This window comes from Tigriopus californicus, chromosome 11, assembly GCF_007210705.1.
Source record: "Tigriopus californicus strain San Diego chromosome 11, Tcal_SD_v2.1, whole genome shotgun sequence".
NCBI lineage: Eukaryota > Metazoa > Arthropoda > Copepoda > Harpacticoida > Harpacticidae > Tigriopus > Tigriopus californicus.
The window spans coordinates 9,440,263-9,461,462 of NC_081450.1; the positions used below are offsets into that span (position 1 = coordinate 9,440,263).

General features: G+C 45.8%; 2 protein-coding genes across 4 annotated transcripts; one reads left to right on the top strand and one right to left on the bottom strand.

The window, feature by feature from the left end:
• Positions 1–1,135: 1,135 nt before the first annotated feature.
• LOC131890507 (cubilin-like) lies at positions 1,136–4,156 on the top strand. Its single transcript, XM_059239862.1, has one exon. The coding sequence runs from the start codon at positions 1,152–1,154 to the stop codon at positions 3,528–3,530; it is 2,379 nt and encodes a 792-aa protein (XP_059095845.1). The 5' UTR covers positions 1,136–1,151; the 3' UTR covers positions 3,531–4,156.
• LOC131890506 (neurexin-1-like) lies at positions 4,102–20,026 on the bottom strand. Of its 3 annotated transcripts, none has more exons than XM_059239860.1 (21): positions 19,385–20,026; positions 17,746–18,771; positions 17,023–17,158; positions 16,663–16,812; positions 15,682–15,842; positions 15,029–15,055; positions 13,902–14,060; positions 13,558–13,701; positions 13,281–13,352; positions 13,059–13,166; positions 12,790–12,979; positions 12,142–12,333; positions 11,755–11,898; positions 11,105–11,431; positions 10,398–11,000; positions 10,042–10,200; positions 9,785–9,969; positions 9,549–9,720; positions 9,165–9,476; positions 8,896–9,096; positions 4,102–6,465 (listed from the first exon to the last, which is right to left on the bottom strand). In XM_059239860.1, the coding sequence occupies exons 2-21, from the start codon at positions 18,475–18,477 to the stop codon at positions 5,759–5,761; spliced, it is 4,881 nt and encodes a 1,626-aa protein (XP_059095843.1). In that variant the 5' UTR covers positions 18,478–18,771; positions 19,385–20,026; the 3' UTR covers positions 4,102–5,758. The 3 variants fall into 3 exon arrangements, with proteins under 3 accessions (XP_059095843.1, XP_059095841.1, XP_059095842.1); XM_059239858.1 differs by having other exon boundaries at positions 19,127–20,026; XM_059239859.1 differs by lacking the exon at positions 19,385–20,026 and having other exon boundaries at positions 17,746–18,895.
• Between the last annotated feature and the right edge of the window lie 1,174 nt (positions 20,027–21,200).

The following is a 21,200-nucleotide window of genomic DNA, read 5'->3' on the forward strand; positions in this document are numbered from 1 at the left end:
GCATGTCTCACTCGCCTTGAGACCTGAAATCAGTTGTAATAAAAATGTACGCAAGGTCGACATGTGACATGGTCAAAGGAAAATAGTGCAACACCCATGGTTCAAGTCACCTTCCGATCATCCAGATGACCCAAAAGCAATTAGTGTCAAATGCAATTTAAAACAGCGTTGCTCCAAGCAAATTTGGTCCAAGTTACGATTGGGGGAGACTCTTACTGGTACAAGGTGCAATGCAGACTGTTCTTCACAATGATTGTCCTTGTTAAAAAAAGAATATAGTATACAAAGAATATTTACATATATATCTCTTTTCATTAACCTTTCATTCTGGTGACACAAGATTTACAGCTCACCAATTTTAAGATAATATGAATTGTCAACTATGACTTTCATCAGACTTCCATATGCCTTGCAAATTACAAACCTAATGCAGAATGTTCGTAGAGAGTTGTTTTTACCAAGGTCCTCGCACTGAGGATGTTCCGAGTCCCAAAAAACGAGGCTTCTCTAGAACATTATCCAGATCAAGGAGGTTACTTGAACCATGGGTATCGCGTGTCCATAAAAAGAAAGCCACCGTATTCCCTCTTCTTTGCCTTGGCCATGAGTTCCATGAGTTCCATTAGCAGCTAGATGCATGTACTACTCCGTTCAGGCCCTCTACCTTCTCTCCTTCCTCACCGTTCCGTTTTAGGAAGAAGAAGGCGAAGGAGGAAGAAGAAGAAGAAGAGGGAAAAGAGAAGGCGATGGTTGGGTCTCGTGTCAGCTCCATGGATGCCTACTTGCTGGGTGCTTGTACATTACACAAAGATCATCTCCTCAGTTCTCGCCAGGTTAAACCAACCAGCCAACCAACAGATGGAACAAGAACAAACCAACCAACGGCTGTTGCGCTCATGAACAAGACCAAACCTACCTCTCTCTTCGGTAGAATTGAGAGGAAAGGATGGGGAAATCTGTCCGCACTAAAGAAACACAGACACATCTAATACCCCGATATTTTTTGTGCTCTTTTATGTATCATTCTTGATTCATTTTTGCCTCAATAAAGCTATGGCATGAAATGCAAAAAACATTTGAATGATCCAGTGTGTTGGATATTTGGCTCCATTTGAAATGTCACAGTTCATGCCATCTCAAAAGAGAGGATCATGAGAGCAGGAAGGCTTGTCGAGCCTTCCACGGATGCTGGTGTAATTTTTTGGGTTAGAATGGCGGTGTTTTGTGTATTTTTTGAGTTATTTGTTATATCAACAGTGATCCTTTTGGCTCCAGCAGTTTGGACGTTTGAGTTAAATTGTAATCGAACCATTCGCTCACCGTCACACGTTAGATCCCCGGATTGGACTCCAGATACATTGGGTGCTTACCTGTACTGTATGATTTCAATTCAAACCCCGGAACATCTCAAGCATTTACAATCCGTGCCCAAGATCACTTTTAACCGACTCAGTGTTGGTGAGCTCGGCGGTGAAGATGGCCATAAGTGCATTGGGGATCGGTACTTCATGATCTTGGACGGTGGATGGGATTCGGCCTTGAATCCGGGACGCTATTGCGGCTCATACGACCAAGTGTACTCTTATTACGCCGAAAACGAGGACGTGGATCTACTCATTGTGGTTGATTCGTACGATGATTTCGTCGAGTATGACATTTCCATCGATTGGCTGTCCAAAGAAGAGTTGCCGGAACGATTTGGAAAAGTGCCCAATCTGATTCCAAGTCTCCGAGGGAACCTGGTTCAAGGCACAGTATGTGAGCGGGTCTTCTCCGAGTGCTCAAGGCTCTCACCGTGCCATGTCCAGTCTCCAGGATATCCAGGAATCTATCCGAAGAACGTGCAATGCCGATACTATCTAAGTGCAGCAAGTCCGCACATTCAGCTTTATGTGGACCCTCAAAGCCGGAATGTGTTCGATGTTGGCAGTCGACAATGTGATGACCTTTTATCTTGTCCCATAAGAGGTTTGAGCCACTTCGACGATTGTCTTCTGGATTACGTCAAGATCTACGATGGATTAGACGAGCTATCGCCTTTGATTGGAACGTTCTGTGGTGTCGGTCAGTTCCCCAAATCAGTGATTGGAACGAGCAAAGAAATGTTCCTCGAGTTCCATACCACTCATGATGGACCATTTTTAGGTACTGGATTTGATCTTCGAGTGGATCATTTTCCAGGCATGGCACAGTCGATCTATACCATCACTTCATGTCACAAGGTGTTCAAAGTCGAAGATTTAGAGAGTACAAATAGCTTGGAGGGCATTATCATGTCCCTTCAGCATTGGTATCCCCCTGGAACGAACTGTACCTACTTGATCCAAGGCAAACCCACTCAATTCATTAGATTATACTTCCCTAGTTTTCAAATCAATCCCATCGAGAATCCTTTGGCTCAAGTCAATGGTTATTGTCGGGAATCACTCAGCTTGTATGACGACACGTGGTCAAATGGGATGAAGGTTATAAAGACCTTTTGTGAGTTCTCGAAGCCTTTGGAAAACGTTGACATCATTTCGAATGGGAATTCTTTGCTTTTGAATTTCATTTCTCGAACTGGAAGCTACTCAGGAAGCTCCATGACATTTTGGGCTAAATACGATTTCTTCGACAATCGTCACTATGGCGAACCTGTTCCTGGAACAAAATGTGACGAGATATTTACTGAAGACACTCCCGAACGCTACTTTGCCTCTCCCAGAAACACACTGCTTTTCAAGCCCACTAACCAAGAACAAGATATTCGGTGTGCCTATCGTATTCAAAGTCTGGGTGGACATGCCCGCATACGCATTGTTTTGACTAACATTGATCTAAAGTCATTTGATATCATGAACGGAAATGTCGGACCTTGCGTTAAGAAGCAATGCGCTCCGACCCATTGTCAGGAAATGGACCAGATTCAGATCCTAGATGGATCCGTGGGCAACGCTTCGGTTTTCAATCAATGCTCCAAGACTCAATTCCCATATGATTATTTGTCTCATGGACCTGATCTCTCTCTCATTCTAAGGGTCCATGGGAAAACTTCCTTCATGAATTATTTCAAGTCCACAGCCCCATTATTCGAGGCTCGATTCGAGTTTATTCATCCCAAAGCGTGTGGCCCAATTGCATTGGAGTTTTGGCGGGGACAAATCGCCCTTCCCCCCGTGAATAGCTACTCGTATTGGACCCAAAGTTTGTATCTGGACAATCCCAGGAATCAGGACTTTGGCCCAATGGAATGTGTTTGGGACTGGGTGGGTCCCAATCAAAATGGAACGAGTGCCCCCGTTTCATTCGCTGTGGAAGCGTGGAACTTGCCCTCGTCCACCCCATGCAGCAGTTTCTTCGTAGAAATTCGTTCCATTTCCAAATCGTATGGACAATTTTGTGCCGGACAAACCAAAGCCATTGTTCTTCCACAACAACAACAAGAACCATCAGAGAGCACCGCTTCCGAGGTCATTCGGATCCATTTCAAGAAATTGACTTCAGTGGGAGGATCCTTCAATATCAGTTGGAAAAAATCGATATCGGATTAACGCTTCCTAAATGTCATTTGAGTCAGCATGTCACATTTGATGAGTGGGGGGAATATAATGACAATAATCAGACGAGCAAAACTTGTTCAGCCCATCTGCTTGCTCAATTCTGCATTTGCAATTTTCGCTCCTTTTAAGCTTGAAAATGCACTTTAAGAAACCCAATAATTCTCATTCTGAAAGGCAAAAATCCAGGCCAAAAGTATTACAATAGCTTGTGTAGTCGTACGTGCGCAATTCATTGCCCGTTGAAGTCATCGCAAAATGATCTTGTCTCCACCTCAAGAAACGTCAAGGTGGATGGCTGAGAAATCTTGGCGTTTCCTCGCGGTTTAATTTGTTTGTACGTACTTCCAAACCAAAAATTGATCGAAACCGTTGGTTTGTTTTTGATGTCAACAATATATTCAGTTCCGATCCAATCCTTTCAACAGTAATGAGAAAGAAAAAGAGTAAGGGGAAGAAGGGCTCTTTAATTTTTCATCACAATTGACAATGTCATCAATCCTTCTCCATTTCATGAAATCCTGATTGATGATGCAAACTAAGTACAAAAAATTCCAACATACACTCAATGGTTAACGGACTTTATTTAGAAAATATATAATAGAGTGCTTGTACAAAAATACCGAGTAAATCTTAAAAAATCATCTTGAAGGAGAAAGGTGTGAGGATATCTGATACACTCCATACTCATAACCACCACCCAATTGTTGGTATCCTCTCGTTCGTTGCTCTCTGTCCTTCTTCATATTAACAAAGATGTTTGACACATTGAGAGATCGAGAGAGAGCAAAGACGAAGATGAAGACGAAGAGAAAGATAGAGAAATCTTGAAGCTTGCAAAGACTAAAGTGGAGGTGAAGGAAAAAGAAGAAGGTCGAAAGAGTGAGGGAGGAAAATGGAATGTGTATCAGGAGGATATGGAAGTGATGCGTGTGAGAACGGGAGTATCATGTGGGAATCAAAACAGATGCCAAGAAACATGTTTACCAACATCTTGATGGAGTGCCAATAGAGAAATGAGAGATGTGAATAAGAGTTGGATTGAAATATCGGGGACTGTGAATGATGATCGTGATGATGATGATGGTGATGAAACCAGTTTGATCCAGTTTAACTAGTGTTTACATGTACTTGACGACAACAATACTGAGCAAGACTTCAAACCAGAGTTTCATGAGAAACATGTGTGATGTTATTTACGATGATGATGATGGCGATGCTGTTGCTATTATTGCGATCGCTTTCCTGGCAAAAGCTATATAATCCGGGGAAGGTTTCTCATCCCCTGCTCGATCTGAATAGAGAACTTCGTTGTGGCAACATGGCCAGGATGGAATCTTTTTCTACAAGTTTAGATGAAAAGGTGTCGTTGTATCGAATAAAGGCCAACTTGAAGCTATCAAAAAAAATCGACCGTCTGAGCATGGGGTTTCTGGTGGAAGAAAAATTTGGTATGATGAGGGAGAAGAGTTGGATGGGTGCAGTGCATTCATTGCTTCTTTTGCGGAAGGTTTGGTTGGTCAAGGGAGTGCAGAGGATTTGAAGACAATCATATATTGGTAGATATTCTTGAAGGAAAGAAGATTGACTACTGTTAACGATTGATGATTAATGCGTCTTAGAGATGTGATATGGAAAGTGGAATCTGTTATGACAAACATGAGTTGGTCACCTTTGAATAGTTACGTTGACGGAGCTTTTGATCAATGAGGATGAGGAATGAAAATCCGATAACAATGAATATGGGAGAAAGCACTAGATAGAAATAGTAATGATGATGGTAATGATAATGATGATAGGGAGAGTGACATTCTCTATGTGAAATTGGGTAGTTCCACGGTTGTACAGCAGACTCGTAATATTCAATTTTTGTTCCGTTTCTGATATTTGCGTTGACTTGTTCCAAAGGAGAAGAATTGACCGGAAAAAGTAGTGGTTCATGTTCACCTTCATAATGTAAGATATAGTAATGCTAGGACTATTTCTACTAATAGCAATTGTAATAATGATATGAATAATCAGATGAATAGTAATAACAGCAACAGGATACATTCGTTGTCGCGTTGTTTTCAACAAGATATGAACTTGAGAAGATAGATGAAGACGGATCACATTGGGGAGTGGCTCTTGGACTTGGACTCAAGCAAGGTCTGTCTTTGGCCTTACTGAGTGGCACACACACACAAACACATACCGTGTTTGGCTTAGTCTGCGTGTTCCTCTCACACGTACCACTCTCGAACGGGTTTGGAGCCATTGGACTTACAGAACAGTCGGGATCGCTCGCCGTTGATGGCTCGAGCAGTGGCCAGGAATCCGTTCGTGGACTGACTCTGACGATTCGGCGAGGGGTGGGCCAGGCCACTCCCGACCCCACCACCACTCGTGGACACACCAGGCCGGGCCGCCCCTTCCATAAGAGAGGTTGTGGCCGTTTCTTGGTCGCCCAACTCGCCATAGTCATTGGGAGGAGCAAACTGATATCGAGGCGCCTCCTCGCACTTGATGGTCCCATCAACCCGAGTCCGCATTTTTAATACAATGATCACGATCAAGATCATGGCCACGAAAGCCCCGAGGATGATGCCGATCACAAGCACCATGGTGCCCGGCATGGACTTGGTGGCGACCCGGGGACCACTCGGATCGCCCTTGCCGCCCCCAGGAGTCATATCCGGGACGTTCCATTTCTCGTCGAAAGCAGCCACGTGCTTCTCCTCGTCGAGCTTGTCCAAGGGAATAAAGAGATTGTTGCCGGGCGGAAGCGGAAGTGGAAGGAGAGTGGGCGACACGTACGGCGTGTTTCCCACTGGTGGCGTCGGCTGAGGATACAGCAGGATGGCCCAATTGTCGTGCTCGTCTTCAGGTGTGTTTTGAGGGCCTTCAAAGCCTCGATAGGGTTCGTGTGTGGAGAGAGGAACATAGTGACCTGAAAGAGAAGCAAGCACTCCCAATTGAGAAGGAATCTATCTGACTGGACCTTCGACTGATAAAAGGCCACTCCATGGTGGTTTAGCGGGGACTCGAGACGCGGGACCTTTCGACTTTTTTCTCATTCGTTCGTATCTAGTACCTCTATCTAGTTGCTTACAATGGGTCTATCTCAAGGTGCGTATCTGGTTAATTTCAACGTAAAAAGCAACAGAATAGAGAAAGCCAGGCTTGGCTGCCAAACATCAAATGCAAACAAGCCAATGAACAGAAAGAGAAACCAAGCACAATGCATGCCAAAAAGCTTATAATAAGAAAGAAAGACTGCTTGTAATCATTAGCGTCACCACCACCACCACTATTGTAAATAATATTGTTGTTGTTTTTTCATCATCCTTGTCCAAGGAAAGCTCAATAAGGACATATTTAATCCCTTTTGTTCTAGAAGTCATGTTAAAGACAAGAGTGTCCTTTCTTTGAGGGAAAAAAACTTAGATACTCCCGAGAACACAAGCAGAAAACACAACACCAATATTTTGCCTCAGTTGATCTCCTCTACTGTTAAATGTAAAACTATGTATAAAATGTCAGGCATCTATAGTAAGTGTCTTTCAAAATGGATTGAAATTGATCGGAGGAATTAGGATGTATCATGAAAAATAAAGGAAAAGAACCAAATAAAAAAGAGCGCCAGTCAAAGAAAGAACGAATCAACATTAAACGAACAGAAAACAACCAAGGAAGGAAGAACGAAGGCTAAGCTGAAGAGATGGTGATGAACGTGAGAGAACGCTTTTGCACTTAAGATACGAATAGAATATGGCAGTCGTGTCAAGCCAACGCGTCCAGAGCTCCCAATTCTTTTAACCCTTTGGAGTGTCTTTATTCAGATCTTGAAGGGAAGGAATCGGAAAGGGAAAGAATGAGAGGTGCTTACTTTGTTTGATTTGTACGCTAATTTCTTGGTCGAACGTGTGTAGAAGAAGTAGGAGGGGCTTGTAATCAGTTTTGATTCATGACAGTAGGACAGACAGACTGACTGTCTGTCTGTCTGATAGACCGACACACCGACCGACTCTTGCATCAGAAGCAGTAGTAGCTGGTGTTGAAGTACGCAGTGGCAGGGAGTAGGCTCAGCCTCGTCATGCAGCTTGCTCGGCCTCCAATTGATTTCAAACTTGAACTCAGCTACAACCTCAACAAAGGTGTGCCTGGGCTGCCATCACAGCTACTACTAAGGCCATCACCAAAGACGGGCAGTGTTTGCTCAAGGGATTGGGCGACGAAACCCCTGACGTCGAAGTGGATTCTGAAGAAGGAGACAAAAAGAACGAGGCTCATCATCACTCAGCAACTTGTTGAGGAGGGAACACGGAGGACAACGCGATGAGTCCAAGGACTCAGTGGGGCACAGTGGCCCACAGTGGCCCATGATGGATTGAAAGGGTGGGCGATCCTGATCTACCCCTAATTTCGTTCCCCCAACCAAAGTCTGGATCGCTCCTGTCCCTCCGTTGACACTACTGCATTTACTTAAATACAGTAATTTGGAAGAATGGGAACCAACCAAACGAGTTGAACAAGAGCCAGTTTTTACGACTTTTCCTCCTATTTTGGAAGGAGAAACAAGTTGAGGTCTCGTTTGGGAATACTTGAGCGTTTGACTTAAAACTTCGCATGTGTGTTGCGTAGCTTGTGCGGGAAAGAGGTTTATTCCCCTTATGTATGATATGGAGCTCGAAGGCGTTAGGTTACAATTCATGTGAAAGTGGTGATGATGACTTTAAGATCAGAATGCCAAGCATTACGAACCTTAGGTTCCATTTTTTAAACGCCCCACGTGGACGATATTGCACAACAACATGCAAGCAGGCAGGCAGAGATTAGGATGAGAACGAGAAAGCAGACTGTACGTTGGCAACATTTGGTTGTCCTAGGACAATGTTAGATGGTGTGTTTGATTCAGGATAGATGTATAGCACAATATATGTGGCTGCTCATTGCCAAGCGTCTCTTCTCAGGGTGAGATTAGATGAAATGATTGATATTGCCGTTTGTGCTTGTGAGCTACACACAGGTCTACTCAAATCCCTCCCACATATTACTATATTGTTGCACAAACACGGTTTGAATTACTTCCTTTTCCGGAGGAGTCTCCCGGAAACAGAAAGGGGAGAGGAAAAGGAAAATGCGAGAAAAACGCAGAAGCAAAGGGAAAGGCAGGGAGGATTTGGAGGAGAGCTCTGATCTTAGATAGACTGGAGCGTCTCGTCCATCTTGTAACATGAAAAGCAATAGAGGAACTGAATAAAACGTGGAACTGAAGATCACAACGCTTGAAAATGGGTTTGCTCCGAGCCTGGTTCATCCATTTCTTCTTTCAATAAAGGGCGAAATTTAATTGTATTATCTCATAGGGTTTACTCACTGTCGGTTCCACCGTGGGTATGAACAGGGTCATTGGTCTCCGGGAACAAAGAGCCTGGATTGAAAGGGCCGTCCCCAGAGCCTGATCCCCCCACGCAATCTTCTTCGTCATCACAATTGAGAAACGCGGCCCCGGCAGCATTGCTACCGTAACCACCATCAGGACCTTCACTTTTGGCAATGGAACTATGAGCAACTTGATCTGCAACCAAGAGTATCGTTTGGTCCAGGATGGCCGATATGAGTTAAAAATTCACACTATACTCCTACCAGCATTGGTGACGTCAAATGAGCCCCCTGTGGTGAAGACATTGTCCATCATGGTCTTCATGGCTTCTTCAGTGAACAAACTGGGATGTTTATCTTTATAATCGAAAGGAATCCCATCCTTAAGAACGCGAACGTCCCCATGGAACTTGGCTTGCTTCTTGGATGCGGCCAAGTCCAATGGGCGAAGGCCGTTATAAAGAGCTGCGGCTATGACACCCACGAACGGTCGCTCCACCGTCTGACTACTTGGGTTGTATAAACCACCAATTTGAACCAAACTTTGGTCATTGAACACTGTTAACTGTCTATTGCCTGAAAAAGTAGTGCCAAGAAGTGACCGAATGATTCAACGGAATCAGTCTTCACTCAATCTGTTGTTCTTACTTTGGGGAAATTTGTTTTGTGGCGGATTATCGTCAATTTGAAGGGTAGAATTAGCTCCATTCCGTGTGAATCGAACCACGTGGTATTTGCCATCATTGACCTTGGTGTTGATGTCCCCAATAGTGATGTCTTTCGAGCCGAGGTTGTAATTGAGAAACACCTTGCCAGCCACCTAAAATGCGAATAGGATTGGCTGTTTTGTCGTTATCACTAGATGATCATTATTGTCAGCTTACGATCTCCAACTGCAAGAAGTCTTTGTGCGAATCCGGATTGCTATCCACTCTCGCCAAAATGGCGTTGAAACTGGGGGTTATGAAGCCCAAGGATAGAATGTCACTGTTGGTATCTGGTCGCTTATCCGATGGATACGTGTATCGAATGGCTCCTCCTTTTGTTCCCCATTGACAAGCCACAGATTCTGCAAAACAATACGTAGGTACATTTGTGGCCATTAGGGTCCTTTCCGACTAATAATGGATTATATATGTACCTTCACATCCTTCTTCCACCAATGGGCTTGGAACCAGTGCGTGCTTCACAGGGTCCACCAACTCGCCATTGGTCTCAAAGCTACCAAAGCAGCCTTGGAAACCTGAGCGTGATACCATAGGCCTGGGGAGGATACTGTACATTTCGTCGCGTACTCCACCTGAAAGAATGGGATACATCGGTGGTCACAGCAAAGGGTTTACTATGCTTACTATCAATTATTAGTGGCACAAAATATAAGAATTGGATGTGCAAAAAATGTTTTCCACATGGTACAAATGTGCTGAGAATGTCGTCGATCTCACTAGTCCCTAATTGCCCCGGACAAATTATGAGGCAAACATGTAAAATACTCACCTAAATATAGAATGCCGTCCAAGTCCAGATGAAAGTTATCGCCTATTGCGCTAGCAGTGGCCACGTGTCCATCTACCATGAGGGTGTGTCGGTACCGTGAGGGTCTGCCGATGATGACTTTGTGCCATTTGTTGTCGGCCAGAGAGCCTTGGACCGTATCAGCTATGGTGAAAGGTCCATATCCCAAGTTCAAGGTGTAGTGGAGCCGACCATTGACCAATTCAATAGCGATGAAATCACTAGCCTTGCCAGCGTTGTACATGAGTAAGCCATTCTGTTCGAAAGTGCGGAATTGAAAGCGAAGGTTGATGGAATTGAAGGCTTTCATCTGAGGCAACCCTATATATGCATTCTTGGCGCTAAACGACATGGCATTGTGAAAAGACATCTCATGGCTGGATTCTACGAGAATTGCATTCATTTTGTGGTTGCTCAATTGGCCGGAGCCCGCCAGTTCCAAGAAGGCTTGGCCGTTGATGATAAGCTGCTGCATGGAGCCCACAAAGCCCGGGATTCCCGTGTGAAGCAAGAGCTCACTCGGATCAATGTTACCGATATAGATTTTGCTGAAACTCATTCGCGTGTCTTTGCGGCGGATTTGGGCTGAAAAGATGAAACACGTGGAACATTGAAACTTTATCTCTTTTTCTGGGAACATCTCTTTGTCAGTGAGAGTTTGTCGTGGATGGATCTTGCGTGTCTCTTACCCTCCACCTGGTCCTCGTCGTCAATGACGACAACAATCTTTGCTCCACGTCGTTTAAAGTTGACAGAATGATAAATGTCGTCATTGAGACTCTGGCCAGCGAAGAGAACCCTTTCTTCATTCTCAAGTCTGACCAGAACCCGGACCCTGGCCCCCTCTAACGAGAGCTCAAGCTTGTCTTGCGATCTATCGTGCATTGTGGTCATGAGAAGCCCCACTGGTTCGTTCGTTCGAAATCGAAAGGACACATCCTCAGCCTCGTGGGTGATCCCCTCGTTGAAGGCCAATCCCATAGAGTGGGATCCTTCAAACTTGAGAGTGGTGGCCGCTAAATTGAACAAGAACGACTCATGATGAGCATTGGACGACATAAAACGCCGAGTAGGGTTGGGTTGAATGATGGATTGTTGACACAACCGACAACGACTCGAGAACCGCGCTTACTCACACAAACCCTCCCATGTAGGTCCTAGGTAGGCCCGCTTTACCCAATGACCAAGTAACCCTCCCTCCCTCCTGGCCTTCCTTCTGGCCTCCCTCCCAGCAATCTTTCCCACGTCAAAAGGTAATTGCGAGGAAATGAATGGTAGGTAGTACTATGAGTACATGGTATGTAAATGCAACTCTTGGATAAAGGCAGGAGGAACTTACCGTTGCCACATATTGCGCCAGCAAAGCTGGTTTGGGAGCAGTCGCACATGTAGCGATTCCACCCCTCTGAGCACACGCCACCGTGCATACAAGGCTTGTCATGACATTGGCCTGGCATTTTGTGACACGAGGACCTAATGGAGCCTAATTAAGGAAGGAAAGAAGAAAGGAATAAGGCACCATGTTCACGTTGTTCCCTCGCTAATGCCATGAGTCGTGGTTCTTCCTCCAAATTATAACAGAAATTGATTAAAGAACTAGGTACTTCTGAACGTGCTCTCTTCCTCTCGATCTTGAGTGGCCGGAGGCGTGCTAAGTCGACAGAAGTACGAGTGCCGAACGCTCTAATGGCTGAACGATAGATTGAGTGGACTTGCCACCACTTACCCACGTCTTGTTGATGCGCGTAGAAGACCACGTCCAACGGCGAACCATTGACCCTCAGGTCCTTGAAGCATCCAACGAATCCGTAGCGCAAGGTACTGGACCACACGGCGGGGGGAAGACGCAAGTAGGGATCCATGTAGTCAACGCTGCCAATGTAGAGTTGTCCCCTCAAGTCCAATTGACTGGCATCGCCTGTGGGGGGGGGCACACACGCACATAGTAAATGAACATCAAAAGGAAAGGGGCATCATTGAGCTAGCTAATCAGAGATGACCTTCGTGCAGTTTAGTCAAGCAACTGAATCCTATTCTTCTTCTTCTCCTTTTTCTTTCTCTTCCTTGCTTTTGCCGCTCATGGCCTCCTAAACTAATGCCGCATCTTTCCTCCAGACTTGCTTGACACGAGCCCTAATTGCTTTCTGGTGGGTATGTCCTATGTAGTAAGAAAGTCTCTTTTGGTATTGTTGCCATCCACCCTTCCACGTTTTTGTCTTGTTTGCTCAAGCAACTCAATGGGAAGAGTCACAAAATGAACGACCTACTCGTGCTGGCGTGATTGTTTTTTAATTACTGTATTCTGCCTCAATGGCCACCAACGCACAATCGATCAATGGGAAACAATGGGTAGCTCTCAGGTCTTGTCTCTTACCTGGTGTCTCAAAGGCCTCCGTCTCGCCATCAATGGTTATCCGACCAATTTGTTTCTTAATTGTGAGCTCCACTTGATGCCATCGGCCATCGTTCAGCGGAACACGCGAGGCCCTGATTTTCACCGAACCCGACCCAAGGTCCAGATGAACATGGAGATGACCATCCAGAAGCTCCATGGCAAAGTAATCCTAGCAGTAAAGGCAAAATGGACCTCAAACTGTTAATGAATGTAGGAGTAAACATAACCAAGAGGCTTAGCTACTTTACCTTGCCTGGGTCACCACCGCCATTGAACAGAATAAGACCATTGGTCTCTGTTGTTCGGAACTGATAGGAAATGGATCCAGAAAAACTCACGTTCCAAGAAGGCAAGGCCTGTAAAAAAGACGAGGCATAATGACATTGTTCCTGGTTTTGAACTCCCCCGTCTCAGCCTTTATCGAGCCAAACCGGATGACGGTTAAAGTCAATGCAAATTCCTGGGCTTACCAAAAAGGCCTCCTCCCTGGTGAACGATATAACACCGCTATCTTGTTGTTGCTTGGCTTCATACAGTGTGGTCTATCGGAGAGGTACAAAGTAGAGCAAAGATTCAATATAATGCATGTACCTACTACAGGCCAGGGAGTCCGTCGTAACGTCGTCGTAACGTCGTCGTAACATAAGTCTCATGTCTGGCCAAGTCACCATAGTATATGTACCTACTAGTCTAGTTTCGAATAAAGTGTACCTGACAGCAACGCATAAGCGACCTTTTTGTCCTTACCGAGTCTGACTTGAAAGCCATGGGAGCTCCAGACGCGATGTCTTGGCAAGACCATTGTAAATCACCGATTACTGAGATCATGGGATTACCATCCAGCCCCAGTTGGAGCAAATCCAAGACCAAGCTGTCTGCTTTGAAAATAACCTAGAACCAAACCATGGGTAGGTTAGTGGCCGCACCAACCAATAATGGACAAGTACCATTAACATCGTTAGTGAGACTCAATCCCTCCTTTATGGGGGAGGCAAGTGTGAAGTGTGTGCGTGAACTTAGGGCACTGCCCATAGGGGACTGGGCTGCTTCGATTAAGTGCGATCTAGGGTAAATAAATATTGACTGATTACCTCTTTCAAGCATCCCACCCAATTGTAACTGGCACGAGCCCCAGGCAAGGTGATCGATGTCTCTGATCCCCCCACAAAGACCAGACTCGAAATCAAAAGGGTGAAAGGACCCGAAGTGACCCACTTCTCCGTGTATCGCCCATCCACGCTTAACGTGACCTAGGAGTGGGAAAACAGACATACAACACTTCATGAGCCAACTTGAGCGTAATCCGCGAACGTTTGACGTATAGTAAATGTAAGTGAATGAGTGTGGGTGTACGTAGTAGGTGTGTTTAAGCACAAGATCACGGACGGCTTCGCATTAGCCTAGCCTTTTTTGGTCCTGCTCTACGTACACCATACGATTCACGGGCGGCCTGTTGGTGGGTCCCCCAAGAATGAAAGATAGAACCTGTCATACGTAGTACATGTACGCGTTATTGGATGGTTATGAAGTGCAAATAGGAGTTACATACAACTGAATGCTCATGACAACGAAGACAATTTACTTGGAAGTACGGGATAGTCGTGAAGGGGCGGGGGTGGGGTGACATTGAACGAGTGGTTCGGTATATGTAATGGTTCTCGCGTCTCAGGGGAGAGTAGGCACTTTCAAATGATCACAAGAAATACTAAAAAGTTTATGTAACGACGGTTGGAGACGATACCTGTCATACTTATGAACGTGGGCAGGTCGGATAACGATGCAAACGGTAACCAACTAAATTGCAACAACAGGAGCCAAGAGAACTGTGACTCGGTACTGGCCAAGGAAGGTGGCAAAATACGGTTATTAAGTACACTGGTAGAAACAAGTCTTACTCAACAGGAGGTACAGTATGTTCTGTTGTAATGATAAGCCTAAAACACTACAAACATGTGTCAGTCGGTCGTTGATAATGAATGGAAATATTACGTTTGAATGCGCTTACACAATGCGTAGAGGGCATTTGCAATATAGAAAATAGCTTTGGATAATCATTCAGATCTAGTGTATATAAGTGAATAGCTAATTGTCAACAAGTCGTTCTGAGGACCATTTTGCAAATTCAACAACACGTGCCTCAACGGCCACAACCTCGGCCACATCTACCAACCCCACCACAGCCACTTTCCCATGTTTGGGATTGCGCATATTTACTTACGTGACATTGCTTTTGGCTAGTGGAGGTCTGAAATGAAGTGTTGAATGCAATTGCAACTTTTTATTCGTCCTCTACATGTACAGTACGTATGAATAGTAGTATGTATGTACTACTCAACTCAATACTCTTGGTTCGAGTAGGGAAACATGTACCTAGTACCTTGCACACAATACAGTAAATATGTAAGTAAGCAAGTAAGTAAGTAAGTAAGTAAGTAAGTAGGTGAGTGAGTGTAAGAAGGAAGAGAGTGATGGGAGCAGCCAAATCTCTACTGAAATAGCCCAGTGAAATGGAACAAAAACACTTCCCATGGGGAGTCTCGAGAGATTTCGTCGACAACTAACTAGCCAATAGCCGCTAGAGTGCATTGATTCCCTATGCCTTTCTACAACTTCCCATGGCAAGCACAAGGCCAACAGGCTGGCTGACCCGGAAGCTTCAAATTGCAAGCGAGCCTTCTTGTTCCAGTTAACCAGGGTCAATGTGGTTCAAGACCACATCACAATCTCGGAAGGGTCGGCTGGTTGGGATGGCATACCCTGTTGCAAGTTGCAACCCATTTGGGTCTACTATCTTCGACCATGTACTCTGAGTTATCGGAGGGATACATGTTTTACAATGGGGAACCTAAAGGATCAAGAGGCAGCACTTACCTCACTGGTTCGCCGGTGCACTCGGACATGGTGCCATTTATTGTCGTTGAAACGCTCACTATTAGGCTTGATCCCGGTGTCGAGGACGCCCGAGCCAATTTGCACGGTAAGGGCCACGCCTCCGTCGATTAAGCTGACGCTCATGTAATCGTTCTCATTGCCTGCGAAAGAATGACCCAATTCCTTTATGACGCTGCAATTCACATACCAGTAGTTAGTCAGGGCATAAGGGGTGCATCGCCACTCGTCAATCAATATGGCCCTGAGCAATGGCAAATTTCGATACCTTCGCGTGGAAGGGTTGTCGTGCGAGCAATGATTCTGGTTTCGAATCGAGGTGCATTACTAGTCGTTCGCTCATTCGTTCTAGTTTTCATTTGTCATCGATTGTTGATGACTTGCTTAACCGGTGGAATTAGCAATACATTTGTCAACGACACACGAACAATCCCCATGGGGGCAAGTCGTTCTCCGACCCAGTGAAGGTAGCTCACGTTGGGGAATGGGTCGGGGAAAGTGTTCAGGGTGCCCAGAGGAGCTGGAGAGGTATAAGTTTACATGCAGAATACTCTATATAAGTGTTGGTTGGCAATGGCTCTCAAGCAACGAATGAACGACTTTGCAGTTCGGTGAGTGGCTCCTACTGCTTTGGTGGCCGTGGTGGTGGAGCTTCTCGCGCAATGGCACGAGATCCATGAAGATCATGGGAGGATCCAAAACTTGGCCAAGAGCTTTCAACTCTTAGGAACACTTATCACATGGATTACAACTTTGTCCACAACTTATCCGAACGAGAAGTGTTCCTCGAACTTATCTAATTTTCCCTGGTTTAACGTCTGAGCAGATATTGCTCAGTTCAGCAACGATTGAGGAAAATGTTTTGATTGCATAGAATCCATCGGGTTCTTCATAGCACTAACATGGCACTACGTACTCGACGGATGTTTTTGTTTCGTTAAGCAAATCTCAAATCTTCCTTACCTGTGTGAAAGAGCAAGCCTGAAGATTTCCGTGTCTTAAAGTACAGGCTTATTTCGTCATTGATGGACAAAATTGGATCGATGCCTCTTTGGAAGAGGTTGTAGCTGAGGTATTCACCACCCGTCAAAGTCACTTCCAAAGGAGTTTCCACTGAAACGGCAAGGAGGCGAGATAAAAAGAAGCAATGCAAGAACAAGAGGAAGAGAGAAAGGGAAAAACGGAGAACGAACACGAAGAGCAATAGGGGGGCTAGAAGGAGCAGGAAGCGACCAGCAAAGGCCACCCCAAGGGGTCAGGAGCATCAATATTCATGAGAAGGTGAAGCTTCGATTGTTTCCAAGCATATTTTAGCGCACTCACTTGTCTCACAATGATCCCCCTGGTATTTGGTATTGCTGCAGTCACAGATCGGCCCGGAATCTGTTGGAAGACAAAGGCCTTGGTTTTGGCAAGGATTCTGATGTTTGCATACATCGACGTCTTGGGCTCGCACACCCTTTAGAAGAGGAAAAGAATTGAGTTATAGAAATGCGTATCTGACTTGAGAGAATGGCCAAATAAAAAAAACCATGGTTTCTCGGCCAAGCTCGAGAAAAATGGGACATGAATGAATCATCATCCTGCTCCAACTCCATTCTTTTACCTCGGTCTCTATCTCTATCTTGAAGAGCCAAAAGAGGTCTTGAAAGCCCTGAAATACTTGGGTGGCAAGACAGCCTTCTAAGTTTGTCGGCGAGCATTGTTGCATACAAAGCTACGTACATCACTGTATGGAGAAAATGTGCTCACGCCTCCGGCGACTACCCAACCCAACTCTAAAACAGCATTGGCAGCTTTTCAACCCAAACTGACAGATGATCAAAGAGCAAGACTGAACGACGTCAATCTGCAAAAGTCCCATTTCCCAATAGCTCGTCGCTGACTCAGCCGGAAAAAGACCTTTTGTTCCAAGCACGAACGACCACGTTCAGATGAGGCGCAAGCATTACATCAACCGTATGTACCACTAAGGCTGGACTAGAAAGGTTTCTTTTTTTTGTATGTGTGTGTGTGCGTGTGTCTCTTTCGCTGGTTGGCTCTTACCCGGTAAGCCATCATTTCTTGAAACCTGTCTGAGGCATGGGCGACATCACGATAACGTATGGCTTTCACTTCGCCGTGGAATCGGGTTTCCAGCAAAACCATGGGAAGAACCAGCGATTCAATGTCTTGCCCTTTCCAAGGTGGGATCCCTCCCACAAAAACGTACGAATTGGTCGAAGGATCCCCAAAGCCCACCAGGGATTCGTCATCTGTCTCGGGTCGAGACCGATGCCGGTCATGTTTCTTGGCTTTGAGCGATTTTGAGGTGGCCGAGGAGTCGCCGGTGAAGACCTCCTCTTCACCTCTGACACCCGACACCACAGAACTATCACTTTGGGTGTCGTCCACCACAAGACTCGTGTGAAGTCCGCTCTTGAGAATTAACACTCGATGCCATTTGGAATCGTTCACAGGAATGCTCCAATCGGACATGAGCATCCGAGGACCCCCGCCCCAGTTGTACCGTAGTCGAGGCACGCCCTCCACCAGGGACAACTGAACGTAATCGCGACATTGAATATTGTCTGTGTAGAGGAGAAGAGCATTCGCCTGGGATGTTCGGAACTGAAGCTCGAGGGAGCCGTTCACTCCACCGTGCCATTGATGGAATTGGGCGAAGGAGGTTTGAGACCCTTCCAAGACAATTGAGACGACCTCGCCACTTAAACACACGATCACGACCAGCACTGTCTGGAGAAGTCCGGAAAGTTCCAATTGCCGCAATGATCCCATCGTGTTGCAGCATGGAAAATAATAGATGGCTGCCACGTTGTCGTCGTGCCAATCTTGGTCACTGGCATGAGAGAAGAGTCGGCAAGACCAAACCAATATCAACTAAGAGCTCAAGGAAATGAAACAGGCCATCGAGCCTCTTGCCGAGCCTCTCATGATTCGTTTTTCCCATTGGCTGGAGAGCCGTGGGGATTTTGGATCTTCAACGTTCCACTGTGAAGTCGGATTTGTTGGTTTCCACTCGCACGGGACATAGGTTTAAAGTGGGGCAATTTCTTGATCGAGGATGATACCCTGACAAAACAGAGACAAAAACCAAATTAATGTTTGATCGATGACACAAACATGTTTCGAAACCATAAGCATGAGGGTTTCAAAATCGTTGGTCAGATCACGATAAATATCAAACTTGTAGCTCTCTTTACTGAATACTGGCTGTTCCATGGACTACCTCGACTTTTTGAGATTACACTTTCGGTTTCTGGATGAAGGCCACCACTCGAGAAGATATCTTAGAGATGACTGACAAAATATTGGTATGCCAGGGTAATTTAAGTGATATAATCAGATGATTCCCCTTTTAGGATCCATTGAATTCCCCCGAGATTTTTTTTTCTCTCCATGGCAATGGGATGAGTGGAAAGCCTACCTTTGTCAGCATCTCTCTTCTCGGATGGTGCCCAATGGAATGATAATTTACTGTTCCTCGTTTCGGGAGATCCTTCAGGGGCTCATTGAGAGCGCAAGAAAGCGCCCCAAAAGCAAACCGATTGTGGGTTCAAAACCGTGAAACGGGGAAGGAATTGAAGTTGTGTGTACAGTAATTGCCTTCCTTTCTTTTTGTCTTTCTTATTGTCGATCATCCGCTCAGTCAGTTAGTCAGTCAGTCACTCACTCACTCACTCACTCCTGGGAGTTAGTTGGTTGTCGAACTCAATCCCAGGCACATTGAACACCACTCATGGACAACGGAGAAGAATAACAACAACAACGACGACAAGTCCTGATTGTTCATCAAACAATGACTTAGTCAAAGACGACGTTTCTCACGGCCAATCAGACAATCAAGTCCAAGATCGAAGCACAACCAAAAGCAGAAGACTCAAACTCAAACGAAGTTGAACTTGGTTGCTTCATGTTCATGAGGAGAGGCTCGCACCTATTCACTGATCACTTCGAAGGTCGACCCCAGGAACAAACCTTGGAGCGAAGAGAAGGAGAGGAAAGAGAGAGAGAGAGAGAGAGAGAGAGAGAAAGAGAGAAAGACGAGGAGAGATAGACACACACGCAGGCACCATATCCAAGCACAGAAACAGACAGAGAGCGAAAGAGCGAAAAGGAACGAGAGGAAGAGGAACCCACTTCTCGAGATTCCAAACGGCGACAAGGAACACGAGAGAGTCTGGACAAGAACTGACTCATGAGCCACTACCAACCAGAGTCAATGGCAGCAAGCAAGAAGAGGAGGCGCCGTAGCACGTCAACAACATGATCCTGCTGGCACCACCCAGGTCCTTTGCAGATGTGCTGGATCCAACTTTCCAAGCCAGTCAGAGGCGCAGAGGCCATCATGAGGAGAAAAAGGCCATGAGCATGGGCACTGCCTTTGCCTAGATTGCTGAAGCCAACCCCGAACTAGGCCAAGAAGCCCAACCAACCTCGCTTGTCCTATCAACGCGCTCTCTGTCTAATGGAACGTCGCTCAAGCTCATGAACCGCCGACCGGAGAGGGCTCGATTGGCGAACTACCAAGTCTGACAGAAAATGTACAAACTTAATGCCTTTCTCGTAGAGTAGCAAATGGTCCCACCAGGATCTTCAGTAGATCGAAAACGACGACGACGACGACGACGACAAAGACACTGACGACGGCAACGAAGGCTATGCCATGAAGAGCAGAATGGAGCGAGCGCATTGGGTGCAAGGATAGAGACAGAGAGAGAGAGAGAAAGAGGGAGGATCAACTCATGGTGAAAAACCTTGAAGGCCAACCGAGAATTGCTTGGTGCAACTTAAAAGAGTGAAAAGAAGTAGTCGAAGTGGAAGAAGGCGAAGAAAAAGAAGGCCTTTTCCTTCGTCGCGGCGTCTGCCAGTGACATGAGGTTGCCCCTCGTTATTATGGCGCAAGCATAGCCGAGAGTTCCATTTCTCTTCGTTCCCTTCTCTCCAGAAATAATTGACCGAGTCGGCGTTCGAGGCCTTGGCTCTCGTTTGGTTTCTCTGTCCGTTCGTCTCTATCCGTCCTTCCCGATTGGGGATGGGCATTTCACTACTTCAAAGAAAGAGAAGCTTCTGCTCTCTTTCTCTCATTCTCTCTTCATGAAGGCCATGAGAAAGGCACCTGACGGGGGGTCGGCGGGCAGGGGAATGAGCCAAACTCCTTGTTGCTTGCCACACCACAACCACCACCGTCACCGCCAGCTCCTATTCCCTGTTTCCCTTCTTGTAAGCTTGTGAATGTACAACAGTCCAAATCCCTATCAAACGATTTCGGCGCCAGCCACCCTGTCTTCTTCCAAATCGNAGTGACGCAACACAACGACAAGTTTTTCAAGTTTGACTCAAAACACACGATGTATTGATAGACTTTCAGCGTCAACAAATTAAGACTGCATTTTGCAACGAGGACCTAACTCTCATCTTTTCATTTCAGATCGACGAATGAAGAGAGTGCTCGAACAAGTCCTGTTAAACAAAAAATGGCCTTTTTGAGCTCTAATGGA

Coding starts and splice junctions, on each gene's coding strand:
- LOC131890507 (XM_059239862.1), top strand. CDS start 1,152: ATGAGAGCAGGAAGGCTTGTCGAGCCTTCCACGGATGCTGGTGTAATT.
- LOC131890506 (XM_059239860.1), bottom strand. CDS start 18,477: ATGGGATCATTGCGGCAATTGGAACTTTCCGGACTTCTCCAGACAGTG. Junction 13,167..13,280: donor CCAGGGAGGAGGCCTTTTTG/GTAAGCCCAGGA, acceptor TCTTTTTTACAG/GCCTTGCCTTCTTGGAACGT. Junction 9,970..10,041: donor GGTGGAAGAAGGATGTGAAG/GTACATATATAA, acceptor ATTGTTTTGCAG/AATCTGTGGCTTGTCAATGG.